Source organism: Xyrauchen texanus, chromosome 9 (genome assembly GCF_025860055.1).
Source record: "Xyrauchen texanus isolate HMW12.3.18 chromosome 9, RBS_HiC_50CHRs, whole genome shotgun sequence".
In the NCBI taxonomy this organism is placed as follows: Eukaryota; Metazoa; Chordata; class Actinopteri; order Cypriniformes; family Catostomidae; genus Xyrauchen; species Xyrauchen texanus.
The window spans coordinates 5,146,151-5,165,367 of NC_068284.1; the positions used below are offsets into that span (position 1 = coordinate 5,146,151).

General features: G+C 39.1%; 1 protein-coding gene across 4 annotated transcripts in view; it reads left to right on the forward strand.

The window, feature by feature from the left end:
• LOC127649622 (adenylate cyclase type 1-like) overlaps nucleotides 1-18,311 on the forward strand; it is an 84,265-nt gene extending 65,954 nt beyond the window's left edge. Inside the window, exons 7-21 of one of the 4 annotated variants that reach the window (XM_052134822.1) lie at nucleotides 1,780-1,938; nucleotides 2,321-2,462; nucleotides 2,812-2,972; nucleotides 3,641-3,878; nucleotides 4,179-4,276; nucleotides 4,393-4,477; nucleotides 6,563-6,652; nucleotides 8,628-8,887; nucleotides 12,333-12,462; nucleotides 13,242-13,358; nucleotides 13,683-13,829; nucleotides 14,028-14,126; nucleotides 14,215-14,329; nucleotides 16,708-16,832; nucleotides 17,034-18,311. In XM_052134822.1, coding sequence (XP_051990782.1) covers nucleotides 1,780-1,938; nucleotides 2,321-2,462; nucleotides 2,812-2,972; nucleotides 3,641-3,878; nucleotides 4,179-4,276; nucleotides 4,393-4,477; nucleotides 6,563-6,652; nucleotides 8,628-8,887; nucleotides 12,333-12,462; nucleotides 13,242-13,358; nucleotides 13,683-13,829; nucleotides 14,028-14,126; nucleotides 14,215-14,329; nucleotides 16,708-16,832; nucleotides 17,034-17,372 — 2,305 coding nt within the window. In that variant the 3' untranslated portion in view covers nucleotides 17,373-18,311. Of the gene's footprint in view, nucleotides 1-1,779; nucleotides 1,939-2,320; nucleotides 2,463-2,811; nucleotides 2,973-3,640; nucleotides 3,879-4,178; nucleotides 4,277-4,392; nucleotides 4,478-6,562; nucleotides 6,653-8,627; nucleotides 8,888-12,332; nucleotides 12,463-13,241; nucleotides 13,395-13,651; nucleotides 13,830-14,027; nucleotides 14,127-14,214; nucleotides 14,330-16,707; nucleotides 16,833-17,033 lie in introns of all 4 variants that reach the window. The other 3 variants (XM_052134824.1, XM_052134823.1, XM_052134825.1) reach the window with 3 other exon arrangements.
• Nucleotides 18,312-19,217: the final 906 nt, after the last annotated feature.

Genomic DNA, 19,217 nt, shown 5'->3' on the forward strand with positions numbered 1-19,217 from the left:
GGAAGGCGGCCCGGCCTCTTGCCCGTCAGCCGTGACGCATGCTGTTCCCCCCAGCCGGTTCCCAGAGAAGAGGTGTACATTGCATTTTAAAGACAACTGTGATGAAGCAATATTCACATCGGATGTGCTTCATCCACCACTGTCAGAATGAGGCTTATTAATTATGCAACTCCTTGTCACGGCCCTAAGAGGCGGGGTTAAATTAAATTAAAATCAAGTAACAAGATTATTTATGAAATATACTGCAGCCAAATTATCTTTGAATACAAACAAACAAACCATGAGGGCTAGAGCAGGAAGCAATGAGGATCTGTAGAGGAAGTGGAAGAAGCAAGAAGAACGGAGAGTTCTTCCTTGGTTCCAGAGTTTTGCAGTGAGATTGGCCACACCCCAAATGTGTCCTGAGACAATCAGAAGTGACTTTCTAGAGTCACATTTTCAACTGGGCTGTCCTTTTCAAAAGTTGATTTATGATCCTTTGTGGAGGATTATTACAAACTGCTGCTCAAAAATAGTGCATGTTTAATCATGAACTTTTATATCTTGAAAACAGTACAAGAGACATGACATTCATTGTCGTCATCATTCTCTACGTAAACAAACAAGCATGCATTTACATACAACATATGACATTATGTCATGAATATTACACGTGTAAGTAACAAAACATGAAAATACCTGATTTCAAATCATACTGGTTAATTAATTGTTAATACAACATGGATAATACATTACATGTTATGAGCAACCTGATTGTCAGGGTATATTATCATGTTAAGTCTTGAATAGATACCATTTTAAGTAGAATGACATGAATAATACAAGATCAAAGATTATAGTCATCGATTTGTCATTTATAAGTGATTACAAATCACCACACATTTTAAAATGTACATCAGTCTATAATCATTTATTTGTCAGTTATAAGTGATCACACGTCATAACACATTTTCAGTTATCTAGTAAGGCTAGGTATTGCGTGCATTTCCGTACAAAAAGGGATATTCTGTGCATTTGATATGGTTAACTCAGTGAAGTACAGTGACTGTGTGTGTAATGTTCATGGATTAAGATGAGATGTCCTAGTACTATAATCATGCAAACCTGAAGGTCTTTATAAGGAAACCTGCTTTAAGTCTGTGTCTTTTATTGCCTATAACCTCTGCACTTAAATTAGTGGGGGTTTTCCAAGTGTGTGTTTGTTTCGATCTGCCCTTGTTTTTCAAGATGATTAAGTTACACAGATGGTCTCCTTATCTCATTTAGCTGGGTGATGCCAGACTTTATGGAGCCATTTTGTCAGTCTCTTAGTTTATGGCTTTTGAGGAATTTCCAGGGGCCATGGAGCGTGGAAATTAATGATTTTCCTGCCTGTGAGATACTATACTGTCCCACAGTTGTAGTGTCATTTCCACCACACCAAACTATATTGCTCCAAATAAATGTTGTTCAGAAGTTAGTGTAATTGTTAACCAAATTATTAAAAAGTGTCAGGGAAGAGCATGCTTGAGATGAAATATGAGACGAGCGATGATTGAAGAAAACAAAGAAAATTCAATCAAAATATCACTTGTGAGCAGATTGTTTATTGGGCATCATTTCCAATCAAGCTGTAATTTTGCGAAAAAGTGATTTAATTTTGTGTATTTAGCTCTGTTGGACATTGTTAGTAAAAAGAAATCAATAAAAACATATAGAAAGTGTTTTGACTTTTAACAATTTAAATTGTTATATTAAATTATGCCTAAAAAAATCAAGTGTTATTGTCATGCTCAACAGGTCAGTGGCTGAAGCTACAGAGGTGGATCTGAACATGCGTGTGGGATTGCACACGGGACGTGTGCTCTGTGGGGTGTTGGGTCTCAGAAAGTGGCAGTATGATGTGTGGTCAAATGACGTGACGCTGGCCAATATGATGGAAGCAGGTGGACTGCCAGGGTGAGTGTTTTCACCACATACACCAACTCAATTCAACGCTTTTACTAGCTCCTATTTACCAACCTAGAATGTCATGCCGATTAACTCAAATACACTTGCCCCAAAAAGTGTCTGTTCACTTAACTTATACTCTGGTCCTTAATTTATAATAAGCATGTCATTCTGGTTCTGTTTGCTGTATGTCACTTTAAATAAATAATAAATAATAATGTTTCAGTAAAGAAATGTTGCTAGCGCTTTTCTCACGTCTAGCTTCACTTTCTGAGCCATTCTTGCAAAGACTTCAAATATTTTCAGGTCTAATGCATTTTTGGAATGGTCATTGGTTTTCCTCTCATCTGATTGGTTGAGACTCTTATTTAAGGCGGGGCTTTGTTTACAGGAAAGTTCACATCACAAGCTCGACACTGGAGTGTCTGAATGGAGATTATGAGGTGGAACCAGGAAACGGTCGAGAGAGACACCCGTTCCTGCTCAAACACAACATAGAAACCTTCTTCATAGTGCCATCTCACCGCAGGAAGGTGTCTGTGATTATTTATGACTGTAAACCATTACAACAAACACTCACAATCAAAACTACACTGTATGACATACATAAACATTATGTTTTATGTAAAAAAAAGTAATGTCATACAACTCAAGAATACAGCGGGTCTAAAACTATAGCAATACTTCTGTAAATATGCTGTATTATGAATATATTTTTATTGCAAATGTGAAGTTGTTGAATGTCAAAATTCTGACTTATTCAGATATGTTTATTGGCCCATAATACATACTATAATGTTTTCAGCAGCCGTCTTTAGATAGAACAGACTGATTTATTGGATGTATTTGCTCAAATTCAGTTTGTTTTTGGTGTGTTTCTAGATTTTTCCTGGTCTGATACTTTCAGACATCAAACCTGCCAAAAAGATGAAGTTTAAGACGGTGTGTTATTTACTGGTGCAGCTCATGCACTGCAGAAAGATGTTCAAAGCTGAGATCCCATTCTCAAACGTCATGAATCTCGAGGATGGAGATAAGGTACAGTACATACACAGAAACACAGACACGCACAAGCGCACACACACACGCACATACACGCACATACTCGCACGCGCACAAACGCACATTCACACACACACATAAACGCACATACTCACACACACACAAACGCACAAACTCACATAAACAAATGCACACACATACTCGCACACAAACGCACATATACACACACACACACACACAAATGCACACACATACTCGCACACAAATGCACACACACACACACACACACACACAACGCACACACATACTCGCACACAAACGTACACACATACTCGCACACAAACGCATACAAACTCGCACACAAACGTACACACATACTCGCACACAAACGCACATTGATTTGAAATCTTCACAGTGATCACAGAGCCATTTTCCCAAACTATTAGCTGGTATATTTGTCAAATTGTTATCCTGTTTTTACTGCAACCTTTGACATTATCACATTTCCAGAGGTGTATAGTCATGGAGTACAGGTACAATTTTTAAATATTTCTGTTGAATTTGTAACTTTTAAAATGAGTACTTTTACTCTTTTTACTCCTCCTGACACTTTTGCTACTGAACTTCGCAAAAAAGCACACTGCTGATCTGTGATAGTGATGTCTGATTCACAAATGAATCATTTTACTCTCTGCATGTTTTCTTTAAGGGGTGAGACTGTACGCATGTTAAACTGTATCTGTGATTGGCAGAGACGTGTGCTCCGCTCCGCACCAGAGAAGCTGAGGAACCGAACGCCAGTGTCAGCGAACCCCACTCAGAGTAGTCCAGGAACACGGGTGAACCGCTACATCAGCCGCCTGATCGAAGCACGACAGACAGAGTCCGACACTGCCGACTTAAACTTCCTCACGCTCATGTATAAAAACTCTGAGCGTGAGCAGAGAGTGAGTAACAACAACAAACCATTCCCGTTCCTAAAACACAACTCCTGCTAATGCACCGTCACTCTTGAGTTATCATGGGTCATTTTCATAAAGTGTTTTCATTGTTGAGAACACATTCAGAATATGAACATGAAGTCTGTGTTTATATACATTACTGGAATATCTTGATTCACTTGTGTTGTCACAATGTCAAAAGAATAGTGCTGCTCTGAGTGCTGTCCTAGTTACTTTATCTCCTTTGTAAAAACACTTTTTCAGCTCTTCCTGCTCATTTCCATCATGTGTTTCTCTGTCCTGTAGTATCATCAGTTGAATGATGAGTATTTCACTGGAGCAGTGCTGCTGGCTCTCATTCTTGCTGCACTGTTCGGCATCATCTATCTACTAATCATACCACAGTATGTACTACACCAACAGCTCCTAACACATCTAAACGTTCTAACAACATTTCACCTTCTGCTCATTTTACCTGAAATGATTCTGGTTGTTTCTGTACATTGTATTGTTTTCTCAGGGGGACTGTCGTGCTGCTGCTGTTGGTTTTCTGCATCTGTTGTTTAGTCGCTTGTATCATGTATCTGCACATCACTAGAGTTCAGGTAATAAACTTGTATGTTATATGTTGTAATATTCCTAAACCTTACATCACTAACTAACTGTTTTCTGAAGATATTAATTTAGAGTTATGAAGTCATGAAATAATATATTCAAAATATTGAAAACATATTTTAACATTTGTATTATATATATATATATATATATATATATATTGCCCAATTATTAGGCAAGTAGTATTCTGATCGGATCATTATTTCCAAGCACATTTTCCAACTCAAATCATTTAAACTTCAATGTTTATTGGATTCAATCATTTTCAGTTGGTATGTATTTGTGTAATGAGGGAGGGTGTGGCCAAAGTGACTAACACCTTATATCAAGCTGTGCATAATTAGTAGGCAGCGTCATTACTTCAGGTAAAATGGGCCAAAAAGAGATTTAACTGACACTGAAAAGTCAAATATTGTAACTGCCTTTCAGACGGATGTAACACTCTTGAAATAGTTAAACTATTGAGGCGTGACCACCGGACAGTCAAACGTTTTGTTGGGAATGGTCAACTGGAGTGTAAAAAACACACATAGAAGAAATGGCACTAATTAACTGCAAAAGTCTTGAGACCGGGAGTATCCAAAAGTAATTAACTGCAACCTACCGGGAGTATCCAAAAGTACGAGGTGTCAAGTTCTCAGAGACATGGCCAACGTCAAGAAGGCTGAAACAGGACCACCACTGAATATATTCACAAGTTGAAGCATCAAGATTGAGCAAAGAAATACATGAAGACAGATTATTCAAAGGTTTTATGGACAGATGAAATTAGAGTGACTCTTGATGGACCAGATGGATGGGCCTGTGGCAGGATCACTAATGGGCACAGGGCCCCACTTCGAGTCAGGTGCCAGCAAGGTGGAGGAGGGGTACTGGAATGGGCTGCTATCATTAAGGATGAGGTAGTTGGACCTTTTAGAGTTGAAGATGGACTGAAACTCAACTCTCAAACCTACTGCCAGTTTCTGGAAAGTACTTTCTTCAAGCAGTGGTACAGGAAGAAGTCCTCATCATTCAAGAAGGCCATGATCCTTATGCAGGACAATGCTCCATCACATGCATCCAAGTACTCCACTGCTTGGCTAGCCAGCAAGGACCTCAAAGATGCCCAAATAATGACTTGGCCCCCTTCCTCACCTGACTTAAATCCTACTGAGAACTTGTGGGCCTTTCTCAAACGTGAGATTTACAGTGAGGGAAGACATTACACCTCTCTGAACAGCATTTGGGAGACTGTGGTTGCTGCTTCAGTGAAACTCCATGGATGGAAGTCTCATGGCCGTTATTGAAAAGAAGAGCGGCTATTTTGGTCACTGAATATTTTTGAAAGGCCAAAAATGTTATTTAATTGTCATTTTGTGTTACTTATTTGTTGCACCTACTCTAAAAATTTAGAATAAACAATTGAGTTGGGAGAAATCATTTTTGTAATTGAGTTGCCTAATAATTGTGCACACTAATAATTGTGCACACTAATAATTGTGCACACTAATAATTGTGCACACTAATAATTGTGCACAACTCACATTCAGGTTTGAGGTTCAGTAACATTTTGGATTGACTGAGAACATTGTGTTTGTTCAATAATAACATTAATCCTGAGGAATACAATTTGTTTAATAATTGGGCACGCATTGTGTATATGTGTATATAGGTATTATATGTAATTTCGATATATTTAAAAAACAATTTTAAATATTTAACGATGTTGTTTATTTGTATAATATTACTATACAAATTAAAAATATATTTTTACACATTTTTATAATACATATATATGTTTGATATATAATTTAATATTGGAATAAATATAAATATTTAACTACAATATTTATATAATATTACTGTAAAAATATAAATATGTTTTGAAATTATGTATTTTTTATTTAAATACTTCAAATAAATATTTAGCAATATTTTTTATTTAAAATTACTATACAAAATATAATAATATTTTTCAAAAATATTTTAATAATTGAATAATATTCACTAATATATATATATATATATATATATATATATATACTTTTCCAGTTTTTATTATTAAAAAATTCCTCCCTCTCTCTCTCTCTTAGTGTTTTCCAGGGTGCCTCACCATACAGATCCGCACAGTTCTGTGTGTGTTCATAGTGCTCTTAATTTACGCTGTGGCTCAGGCCTTTGTGGTAACTATTCACCATTCTTACACTCCATCATTGATCCGTGCACATATCACTATCTGTATCTTACTAGATGAAAGAATTAACATCGCTGTGCCAATTACTAAAGCTTCGGTGTGAGCTCATGCTTTCATTATTTGGTCTTTGATTAATCCACTAGAAAGAAAGATTGAACTAAAAATAAATTCAGTGTGTGTTGTAGAAAAACACTGTACAATCCTCACACAGATAACACACAACTTATGATGATGGTATATATCCATTCTAAACATGGTTTGAAATCCAATTTTTGGCATTTCAGTCTGGGCTGCCTAACTGTACGTTCACACCAGAAGCGGCGAGAGCGTCAAAATTCGCTCTGGCTGCCCTGCCTTCGACGCTTATGGACGCTCTGACGTAGTTGAAATAGGCAGCAACGTTTGTTCAGAATGCTTTGTTTTGTGAACTATATTTAAAGGGGCCGCAATTTAAACATCCAGACATGTCGACCATTTACTTTTTGCCGACCTATCACAAGTAGCGTATATCCTCATGAACTCTTTAAAATGTGAAAATAATTAATCGATCGATGGCAGTAAGTAATTAAAATTATAGTTGTTTGTTATAAAAAATAAAATACATTTGTAGTAATAACTGTGGTCTTGGTCATATATTACAGGAAACCCGTCACGGCAATAATTCGCTTCTCCTCCATTTTATCTTCGGAACGAATGCTTGGTGGGAACCAAAGTTTACACGGTTGTGTTCTCTAGACTTCGCTAGAGCGGAGCACTTCTATATTCCAATAGGTTGCCGCCGAACCGCGTCACAGCTCATTACCATAATGTTGACTGCACTTGAACTTCCATCTGACGCCCACGCCGCCCAAGACTCGCCGCGGCGCTTCTCGCCGCGGAGAGACGCTGGCTGTCATTGAAAATGAATGACTTCCGGTCGATTTGACGCTCTCGCCGCCTCTGGTGTGAACGTACGGTAACTAGACAGAATTTTAAGGCATGATATATTTAAACAGTAGGCAGCATAATTATTCTGCCTTTTAAGATACCCGGTGGTCGCAACATTGCACAAAATTGCAATCCTAGAATTCATTGCAATAAGCTTGTTGGTAAAAAAAAATCTTCCAAGATTAATGTTGGAGCGAGAGAGCTGTTTATTAAGTATGCACTTGTATTTCATTCAATACTACAAAGTATCAAATATAGTTCCACATCATTAAAAAACATTTCACACAATAGTGCTTTTTAGCTGTGACGTCAATACATACGCCAATATTTACTTTGAGTTCCCTCTGTAATTTCCAAACAGTTTTAAAATGACCGTTTGGGATTAAAAGTTTTTAAAATCATTTGAAGAGTCATTCACATTTTGTCCTACAACATAAAATAATCACAGTCATAACTTGCGTCCCAAACCGCACACTTCTGCGCTATTCTACGACATTTTGTTGTGTAAGTAGTGCGAGACACGTTTTCAATAAACCGATGAAAATGAACTTCCTTGTTTTCTTGCCTTTCGTTTCGACAATATCTTGCAATCTTTTTTTAATAGCATTTTTTTCTCTACACAGTTTTTATATGATATCGTGTTTGTGTGTTGAAACTTTTAAATCATTTGTGTTACAGCTAGCCCTGCACTCCCCATCACATTGTTACCTTAGCAACATGCTAACATCAATCTTCATTGGAGTCAACTGTGTGTGTGTCAGTTTCACAGCACAAAACACAACATTATTATATTGCTTTTAAAACAGACATAGTCAACTGTAGCATAAAGCAATGCAAAAGTGTCAGCAATAGACCAATCCTTTTTCATCATCACCGCTTACGTCACATGTTGAAGTGGCGGCCGGAACCGTGCTCAAACAAATTTTAGTCTGATTCCGTTGTTGAAAAATTCAACATGGGCATGCATGTTGGGTTTATTAATGTAAAGAAGCCCTGTGTTATATCGAGGACTGGGACAAACGTTCTCTCTCTTTCAGGTAGGCTGTATGCCGTGGCTTTGGTTCACCAATTCCACCCACTCCATCGTGATCATTGACGCAACCAGTGGGATGAACCGCACCATGACCGAGCTTCCATGTGAGGGTGTGCAGTATGCCTTCATATCCTGCATGGTTGGCACACTGACCATGGCGCTGTTCCTTCGAGTGTCCTGGGTGCCCAAAATGGTTTTGTTATTAGTGCTGGTGGTGCTGTACGTCACCATACTGGAGCTGAGCGGATTCAGACACACTACAGGGTAAGATATGTTTTTCATACTAGATTTGTATAAACTGGCCAGATTATTAGCATTTTTTTTTCTCCCAAATTTGGAATGCCCAATTCCCAATGCGCTCAAAGTCCTCGTGGTGGCATAGTGACTCGCCTCAATCTGGGTGGCGGAGGACGAATCTCAGTTGCCTCCGCGTCTGTGACCGTCAACCCGCACATCTTATCACATGGCTTGTTAAGCGCGTTACCGTGGAGACATAGTGTGTGTGGAGGCTTCACACCATCCACTGTGGCATCCACGCACAACTCGCCACGTGCCCCACCGAGAGTGAACCACATTATAGCGATCACAAGGAGGTTACCCCTTGTGACTCTACCCACCCTAGCAACCGGGCCAATTTGGTTGCTTAGGAGACCTAGCTGGAGTCACTCAGCACACCCTGGGATTTGAATTTGCAAACTCCAGGGGTGGTAGTCAGCAGATTATATGCATTTTTGAAGAAAGAAAAATAACATTTAATAGTGTTAGGTTTTTAAAGAGATAGTTCACCCAAACATTTTGCTCACCTTCATAGCATCCCAGATGTGTATGGCTTTCTTTCTTCTGCTGAACAGAAACAAAGATTTCTGGAAGAATATCTCTGCTCTGTATGTCCATACAATGCAAGTGAATGGTGACCAGACTTTTGAAGTTCCAAAAAGCTCATGAAGTCATCATAAAAGTAATCCATACAACTTAAGTGGTTAAATCCATACCTTTAGAAGCGATATGATCGGTGTGGGTGAGAAAAAGATCAATAATTGAGTCTTTTTTTTACTATAAATCTTCACTTTCACATTAACTTTTCTAAGCACTCGTCTCACCTACTTCTTTTTCTTGCATTTTGGTTATTCGCATCCTTCGTGCATATCACCCCCTATTGGGCAGGGAGGAGAACTTATATTTAAAAAGGACTTAAATATTGATCTGTTCCTAACCAACACCTATCCTATCGCTTCTGAAGACATGGAGTCATATGGAATACTTTTATGCTACATTTATGTGCTTTTTGGAGCTTCAAATGTCTGGTCACTATTCACTTGCATTGTGAGCACCTACAGAGCTGAGATATTCTTCTAAAATATAATTTGTGTTCAGCAGACATAACATATAATATCTCTGTGAACTATCCCTTTAGGTCAAGGGCTATAGGGCTTAAACTGGATTTTTGTTGTGTCAGACCTCACTCATCTGCTAGCGATGGAACAATATGCACAAAACAATCCACTTTTAAATTGTAATTTATCATCAGATGCAGAGGCGTTTCCAGCATTGAAGGACATCCGGGGCTTAGCCCAGACAATTTTATTTTCACACTAGCAACCACTTCTCTGTAGTCCAAAGCTGGTGAGAGTGTATTCTTTGAGTTTTGCTCTGGCTGGGCCTGTTTCTACAGTTCCTAACTCTTCCACTCTAGTACTATCCTCAACATCCTCTCTCCTCCCTGAATCATCTGTGATGCAAAAGAACAGATACAGCACATAACTTATTGCAAATCAGCTTCAAACAACTAATTCATCAAGTGCTACATATGTCAAATTGTGGACCAATACCATTGAAGAAAATGTATTGGGAAGAGCAGATCAGTGGGATTGCCCTAATATCTATCATGATTCTTGAATTTTCATGTACATTACACATAAAGTCATCACAAAAGAGTTATATTATAGTGAGTAAAGTGAGGTAAAAAAAATATTGAATATAAATAATTTATATTTTTTGACATAAATAGTCAAAATGATGTATAAGATCCTAAGTTAAAGCAATACATGAATGACTTTAGTCTAAGTTCATTGACACACTATGGCATCGAACTGTATATAATTCTCATCATCTCTATGAGAATAATTCATCTGTCAAAATCCTTTCATTAGGATCATTGAGATAAACAACGTTTCACTTTTAACTTTCTCTGAAGTAAAGTGACTTATTAATTGTTACCAGTTTCCATGCCTGATTCTGGCACAGCTGCTGCTGCTGCTCCTCAGTCTGTTGCTCATCTTTGCTACACTCTACAAAACCATTTAATCAAATCAAAGTGTATATTTCCTACAAACTAATATCACAAAACAAGTCACGCATACATTTTATGTTAATGCTTATTGGTTATCCTTAGCGAAAACAACATCTGATAAACAAGAAACGCACGCTCTGAACGGGGCTCGAACCGCGATCTCCGGCGTGAGAGGCGACTGCGTTAACTCTGAGCTACCAAGCTGCGTCAATCTAAACAAGGAGGTTAGAGGCTACAACTCTTGAGGTTTAGCCTACTGTGGGTGAAAGCCAGCTAGATGATGATCTTAAGACTTTAAGGACAAAAACAAATGTGAATTCTGACCCACTGATTTCTTTCGGAAAAATCCCCAAAGCCTCATTTGCTTAATTTTTGCTGTCTTTCCTGCTAATTGCCGTTAACTCGCCACTAAGTAACGTTAGTTGATGTCAAAGACTGTGCAAGCTCCTCCTCTACCTGCTGCATATTCAACAGAGAGGAAGAAACGGAGTCGCCCATAGGCTACCGACAGCAAAGTAACTTATTCTATAGGCTAGATTATGCCTATGTCTATTTTTACAGGCTGTATGCAGTATGTGCAAAGCCAAAGCACAATGAAATAAAGCAACTTATGATTTCAGGGGTTTACATAGGCTTTTGTCCGGTTTCATATTTGTCAGTCAACTATTCAAAATACATTCAGGGCTACACTCAAAACATTCGGGGCTGAAGCCCTGCAAAATCGCTGCCGCCTCTGATCAGATGGACAGATTATTTCTCAAATTCTCAGGGGAGGCAGAGCTTATCCTAGGGGAGGCACTGCCTCCGCCAGCCTCCCCCTAGACACGCCCCTGGTCAAGCATCACTTTTACTAGTGCTCATACTCAGGATAAGGATTTGAAAAACCCCTTCACTCGTCGGGCACGGTTTGTGCTACAGACATGAATGATATCTCAAATCAGAGTCAGCACAAGGAGGAAATACGGAAGGGGAATTTGTTGTAGAAATGCTAAAGCCCATAAACTATATATAACATAAAAAAACAATATACACTAAAATATAAGTAGTGTGGGGGCATTGCCCCCCGAAGCACCAGCACTGCCTCAAATTATGCAGCATGTTGAGGAATGGTGTGCTGGTACTTTTCTAAGTGATGACACTTATGGTCCTCGCCTGGTGGAGGAAAAACAGGTGAGACCTATTGCTGGGCTCATTTGATGTGGGCAGGTGAGCCTCCCAGAATAACCTGACAACCAGTCAGAACTCCTTAGCAACAGCATTACAATACCCTTTCAACCATCCAAAACAATCTTAGATCATGGTGGCGAGTTGTCATAGTCAAGCACCATCTCATTTTTTCAGTAGTCATTTTTGAGGGATTTTCTCATGCAAAGTGTCTACTGTTACTATTGAATTGTTTGGTTTTGTATTTGTGGAGAGAAGGTCTGGCTCATTCAGTGTTCGCAGTTTGGAGCCCATCCTGTCTCTGCTGTTGTTCTCCACTGCACTGGCCCTTCACTCCAGACAGCTGGATCTCAAACTTCGCCTAGACTTCCTCTGGGCCACACAGGTACATAAAGAAATCTTCAATTACCCTGGTATTGACAAAGAGAGCATAAAAGGGAGGAGATTGACCACTAGTAGAAATATGAATGGGAGAAATCGTAATGCTCATTAGCGGCTGTAAGCCGGCAAGAATATAGTGGCCTTAAACTTAAGTGCATTAAATAAGAAAATATAAACGCAAGCGACATCTGCAGATCTCACATCAATTTGCAACAACCTTTAAGCAGCTGATGTCAAAGGATGCATCTCAGTCAGCTCCCTATTTCAGTAGTCTGCGCATTGCCCAGGGAGTCGGCCATTTCTGTGGCAGTCCCATTTGCAAAATCGTGCGCTCCCTAGAAATTCTCAGAATGCACTGTAAAAACCAGGGAGCATTTGCCTGATGACCATTTACTTTCCGGAAATGTCACCATGTCTTCCACAGTCTCTCTCATGTTGTTTATTTGGATTAGATTACATTTTTAAGAAGATAAAAATGAGACTACATCTACAATGAAGCAGCACAACAGCTTTGTTTTAGTGCACAAGCTCGTAATATTGTCTCGGGTAATGAAGTCATCAGTGTCCCAGTGTTTAATGGATCATCACACTAGCTAATCATGACGTGATCACGATATTCTCATTCATGACATGGGGAACAAGGGAGCGCGATGAGACACACTCAAGGTGAATTTTAGTGGATGTTCCTCAAGTTCACACAAATGTCCTCAAGTGTCTTAGAGTAACCGCTGATGGAGTTCTTCACATTGACTATATGTACATGCTCCATTATTGTGTGTTTAGGCAGAGGAGGAGAGAGACGGCATGGAGAAAGTGAAACTGGACAACAAGAGAATTCTCTTTAATTTGCTGCCTGTGCACGTGGCACAACACTTTTTACTGTCAAACCCCAGAAATATGGTGAGATCTTACACAGGACACCTTATTACATTTTCTGTGTATAAAGATGATCTATTAGCCTACAGAAGCACAATATTACTATTCATATTACAAATGATACTATTTAAAGCAGCTATAGTCTTTGTTTTTAAATATACAACCTGCTAAAAAGTTGTATAAAAAAAAAAAAAAAAGTGGACCAACACTGTTGGACTCAATCTTAGTAAATTCCCTACTCTATGTGCTGGTGGTGGCCAGCAGCATTGGTCTCATCAACATGGGATTTGATTCTGATACATCAGAACAGTGCTTATAGCCTGTTTGACTGATTTCTCTTTTTCCCAGGATCTCTATTATCAGTCCTACGCCCAGGTTGGTGTGCTGTTTGCATCCATACCCAACTTTAATGACTTCTACATTGAGCTAGATGGTAATAACATGGGCGTAGAGTGTCTCAGACTGCTGAATGAGATTATCGCTGACTTTGACGAGGTCAGTTTCCTGCTTTCCTCCATTACAAAATACACAATATGTCAAAAGTTTGGACACGCTTGGCTAAATATCTGTTTCTCGTAAATCTTTTGCTTGACATAAGCTTTCTAGACAAATATGAATTGTGCCTACACATGAATTTCTTTACAAAGATTGAATTGTAGTTTACTTTTTCTCTCTCTTTTTTCAATTATGCAGCTCATGGACAAAGAATGTTACAAAGATATTGAGAAAATCAAAACTATTGGCAGCACATATATGGCAGCAGTTGGATTGGTGCCTACTATTGGAACCAAGGTCATTATATTAGTCTATAATAATATAGGACATGTTAAAAATTATATTTACAGATCATTTGGGAGTGTAACAGTTCACTTCTTTGTAGGCAAAAAAATCCCCTGCAACCCACTTGAGTACAATAGCAGACTTTGCCATTGAAATGTTTGATGTCCTTGATGAAATCAACTATCAGTCATATAATGATTTTGTCTTGCGAGTGGGTAAGTTGTGGAAACACATAATATCTTTTATAAATATGTTGTAATTTGTTGTGCTTTTTGTTTTGATAAAGAATTCCTCCATTAAATGCACATTTTCCAATCCATTTAATAATTTAAGTAGTTCATTCCATCAAATGTATTATACTTTTACTTGCATGATAACATTAAAGACACAACAGTGCCTTTGACTTCATCTGAGGTCTCTGTAATCCTATTGAATTATTTCACAGTTTATCAGTCATGTTTGCAAAAAACAATATATTTTTGAGGGGATCACAAACTTTTTCTTGGCGCTGTATATTTTCATGTCTTCATTCAGAGATAAATGTAGAAATGTATCTGTTATTTTGCATAATCTTGGATCCCTGAAAGAAGGGAGCGAGATCCTGTATCAGAAGCTGATGCTATGAGAGAACCCATCAGGGGTAGGACTTTGAAACCCTATACCATCACAGTAATTTCGTTGGCTGGCGAAGCTGACATCATCATGAAGATATAAGAGGAAGCCAACTTCACGTTATCAAAATCTTTTATGTCTGTAGGGAATGAAAGTGTGTCTCGCATCCCATGACAGCGAAAAATCTGTAGCTGCTGCACAACTATGCAATGTGTTTCATAACTCCTTTCAGGGAACCAAAGGTTACAACAAGTAACAGTGATGTTTCCTTTCAAGGTTAATTTGATGCTGCATCAGAAGCTGACGCTATGGGAGCCATATATCATAATGCCATAGCACTGACATGCAATGCCTACTGGCCCTTACAGGGTTAGTCAGAAGCATTACTGTAGCCACACTTCTGTATAGAAAAATATGAAAGGAGGTGGAAAAATAAACCAATGGCTCATTGCCAAGACAAAGACACTAGCCATGCAGGGTAGTGGAGCAATGTCTCTGCACACATTCTGGTTAGTGGGAAAGAATGGAGCAGAGCAATTGCCTGACCAAGGCTTTGGCCCAATGTTTCACTACCCGGCCGGCTAGTGAAACATTGTACACATGCTCTCATTCGCAACAGTGAGAACCATCGCTTTTAATCGAAGACCATTAATAACCATTTTTTATTGTTAGTGATCCTTCGAGATCTTTAGCGTTCCTTCAAGAAAATGTGGGAGGAAAGGGAAGATGCATACCGGTCATAAAACCTTACAAAGGTGTTAGGGAAAGCCCATCCTGCAGCTAGACATATGTCTTATAGAGACATATAGCTTACTTAAAGAGTAAGCCATGATGGAGCTTGCTGTCTTGAAGTACCTGTCTTTTGATGCGATGATGCGTGGTCTCTGGGGAGGCAAAATGGTCCAGCTTCTCAAATGTCTTCCAGTTCCAGTGAACTGATTGAGAGTGGATTCTTCATTCCCCATTCTGGTTCCCTGATGCTAGAGTAAACTTGTTCTGCTGCTCAGGTGGCCAGGACATGTGTCACACAAAGGAGACACGACTCACTCCAGAGGAGAATTCAGCACACCAAGTTCAACATTAGGCGCATTGACCATCTGCAGTGCTGTCCGTACCAGTCAGGACATGTATTATTCCCGTACGTCTCTTTGTCCAGTTGTGCTTGAGGTCCCAGTGTGCTAGCACAGGTCTCTGTGCTTGCCGCTTGTACTTTTGATTGAACTACTAGCAACTAATCATTGAGGTAGTAATAAGGATGCCACTTGGCCTCAGCAGCGCAAGCTCAGCATCTACACGTTCTTGCCATGGACAACCCGCAGGGCGGGGCCTTGAACTGGAATGCAGTCCCTTTAAAGGCAAAGCTAAAAATTGGTCTGCAGCAAGGGGATACCTGCACATATTCATCTGCAATTCGCTTGACACCAACCAGTTCAGTGTTCAGACTTAAGACAAAATCTGTAACAATTATGTGACAATCATAAGTGTTCTATTCTGGTGCCTCAAATCCAGTATGAGCCCCAGCCCCCCGTCCTACTTGGCAACCAGAATTTTAATGGCTGTAGAGGACATTCTGATTCACACCAGTACTTCCTCTATCGCGTCTTTGGCGAGGAGGTATTGTACCTCTAAGCTTAAAATCGGTAAGTCCCGTACTGTAAAGTGGAGGACAGAATGCCGTTGAGGCTTCTGAGGCAGTCGCCTTACGAAGCACATAGCTGTGTTCGTCTGTGCTCAATGGTGGCTGCTGGTGGCTGAATGGCACTTCCCATCGAGGGGGTGGTCACTCAGCGCAACAGAGTTGGCACAGCTGGATATTTGCCCAAATTGTGAACATGAATGTGCCTGGTCTACAAGCTCTGTAGTGCTGGAGCAAGGCAGAGTTCCTGTTTGGTACTCCCATTGCGTCAGCTTCTGACGCAGTGTCAAAGTTACGTTCTTGAATGGGAAATTTTTTTTTTATGTTTTATTTCTGAATGATCAGGTATTAATGTAGGTCCGGTAGTCGCAGGAGTTATTGGTGCTCGGAGGCCACAGTATGACATTTGGGGGAACACAGTGAATGTCGCCAGTCGCATGGACAGCACTGGGGTGCCAGGGAAGATCCAGGTACTTGTACATGAAAGAAACTAAGATATATTTGATATCTTTGTGTGAATCTCACAAAACCTCTCAAGACCATGTCCAGGTCACATTTCATAAAAAAATTTAAAAAACATTTTATTTTGCACCGAGATAATGGAGACATTTGTTAGGATAATTTATTCCTAAGCTTCTATTAAAATATTTCTGATTTTACCATTTTCTCAGGTGACAGAAGATGTCTACCGGTTGCTTCAGAACAACTACGATCTGGTGTGTCGAGGTAACATCAGTGTGAAAGGCAAAGGTCAGATGCTCACCTACTTCCTGGAGGGCAAAGCTCAAGATGTAGGTAACAGAGCACCTCACCACACCGGTGGTCTGGACAGGCGTGTTCATGCCATCGCTCGCACCAGCAGTTCACAAACCAAGAATGGCAGCACATCATCTCTCACCTCAGGCCTCACTGCGAAGGCTGGCGGGAGTCAAAGTCACAGTGCTGCCACTATCAATGTGCCTACCGTCGGAGAAGAGGGTGACCCCAAAAAGGACATAGAAGAAGTGTAGAGGACAGATCTGAATAGGACAGAAAAATGTACTTGGACATCTCAAAAACGTCAAACTGAGGGACACAGCAGTGGTGATTACAGCGACAAAACTGTGGCAGGGGAAAAAACTAAATCAACACTGTTTTACAAATAATCAACAAGACATGAGTAAAATATGGAGGACCAAAGAACTCGCAATGAAATAATTAAACAATAAATAATTAACCCCTTAAACATTGTGGGCAGGGCCAGAAATGTGCAATAAGTTTATAAAATTATTTTTAAAATAATCATTTTTCAGAACAACCCATACAGTCTCAGATTTTATTACGCTTTGTCAAGGGGTATGGGCGCAATAATAGGTTTTTGGTGGATTTCCGCCCCAGCCGTCAAACCAAAGATAGATAACACTGAATTATAAAGAAGTTTTACATTTTTCCAGCAGAAAAAGGATGATTAACAAATCATCTGCTTAATATGTTCTTGACTATTAATATAATATATCTCAGCATTTTAACAACACCTAGACTTAGCTTACTGTCCACTCAGGGGATGAGATATTTGACTAAACTTTGGGGAAGATGCGTGGGACTGCAAAATAGACTGAATGTCTATGGACGAGCAAATGGCGAATGCTCAACTGGGTTAGAACAGCATCTGCATTTCAGATCTGTATATTGTGATGGAGGCAGATAAAGGGCAAATTTCTTTTTCCTTGTACTTGCTGCCATCTAGTGGAATGAACTGGCACTTTCTGCAGGTACATGAGAGCAAACAGAGTTTAATCACAGGCTTTCAAAGACAGGATAAAAATGTCTGTTCGTCATAAGACTGTAAACATATGCAAAATTATTTATAAATGATTGGATTTTTTTGTGGTGGGGTTTCTGTAATATGAGAGCAATATTTTGCAATATGATCACTGTATGTGTGAACGGTAAGCTTCTAAATTTGGGTGTGAAGAACAACAGAGTTTAAGGGGTTAAAAAACTATTAATTTGTTTTTAAATACAATCCCAGAAAAACACGACGATTATTGTATGAAATATCGCAAAATATCAACTTGCACACAACTTTTTTAAAATAGTATTTGCATGTGTCACTTTAAATAATAATAGGTTTAATTCTCAAATGATACTTACATTTAACAGATGTTTTTACCCAGAGTGACTTGCACTGTATTCAAGAGTAATACAAAAAACTACACTTCAAATTAACAAATTAATAATTTCAATGTTTTATTATGAATACTTTGGTCTTCCATAGTAAAAATGTTATGAACTTCTTCAGGTAAAAACATTAAGGAAGTTGAAAGGAATATAGTCTTGCCTTTTTTATAAAGATTACAGTTAAAGTCAACATGCAATTAGAATTGATGCTATTTACTTTAATACACATCCCTGGTGTTAATGTGAATGATACATCAGTGTATGTTCTTCAGAAGAAAAAGAATTATAAAAATGTGTGAACTTGAGCCACATCTGAAACAAATTTGCTTTTTCGGCTGACGTTACCCATGTCACACAGGATATTAGTTAATGTTACCATTCACCAAAAAGCTATTTAGACATTGTTTGAGGAGGGTGAATTTGTCCTTCAGCCTCCATGTCCTGGTCAAAAAGCCTCCTCAAAAGTGTGAGGCAGTGGTGTTTCAGGAGTGGAGTAGTCCTCCACAATCCACCGCAAACTCACATTCATCACCTACTTTTCACCATTCAGTCTGATGCTGGTTCATGTTGACTTTAAAGGCAGAACACTAAATCGTACTCACTACATACAGATTCAAAATGCATGTGTACTCCACTACAGAAAGACAACAAACACTCTCTTCAAAAGATGCCGTAGTCTCTTACACTGCAGCGAT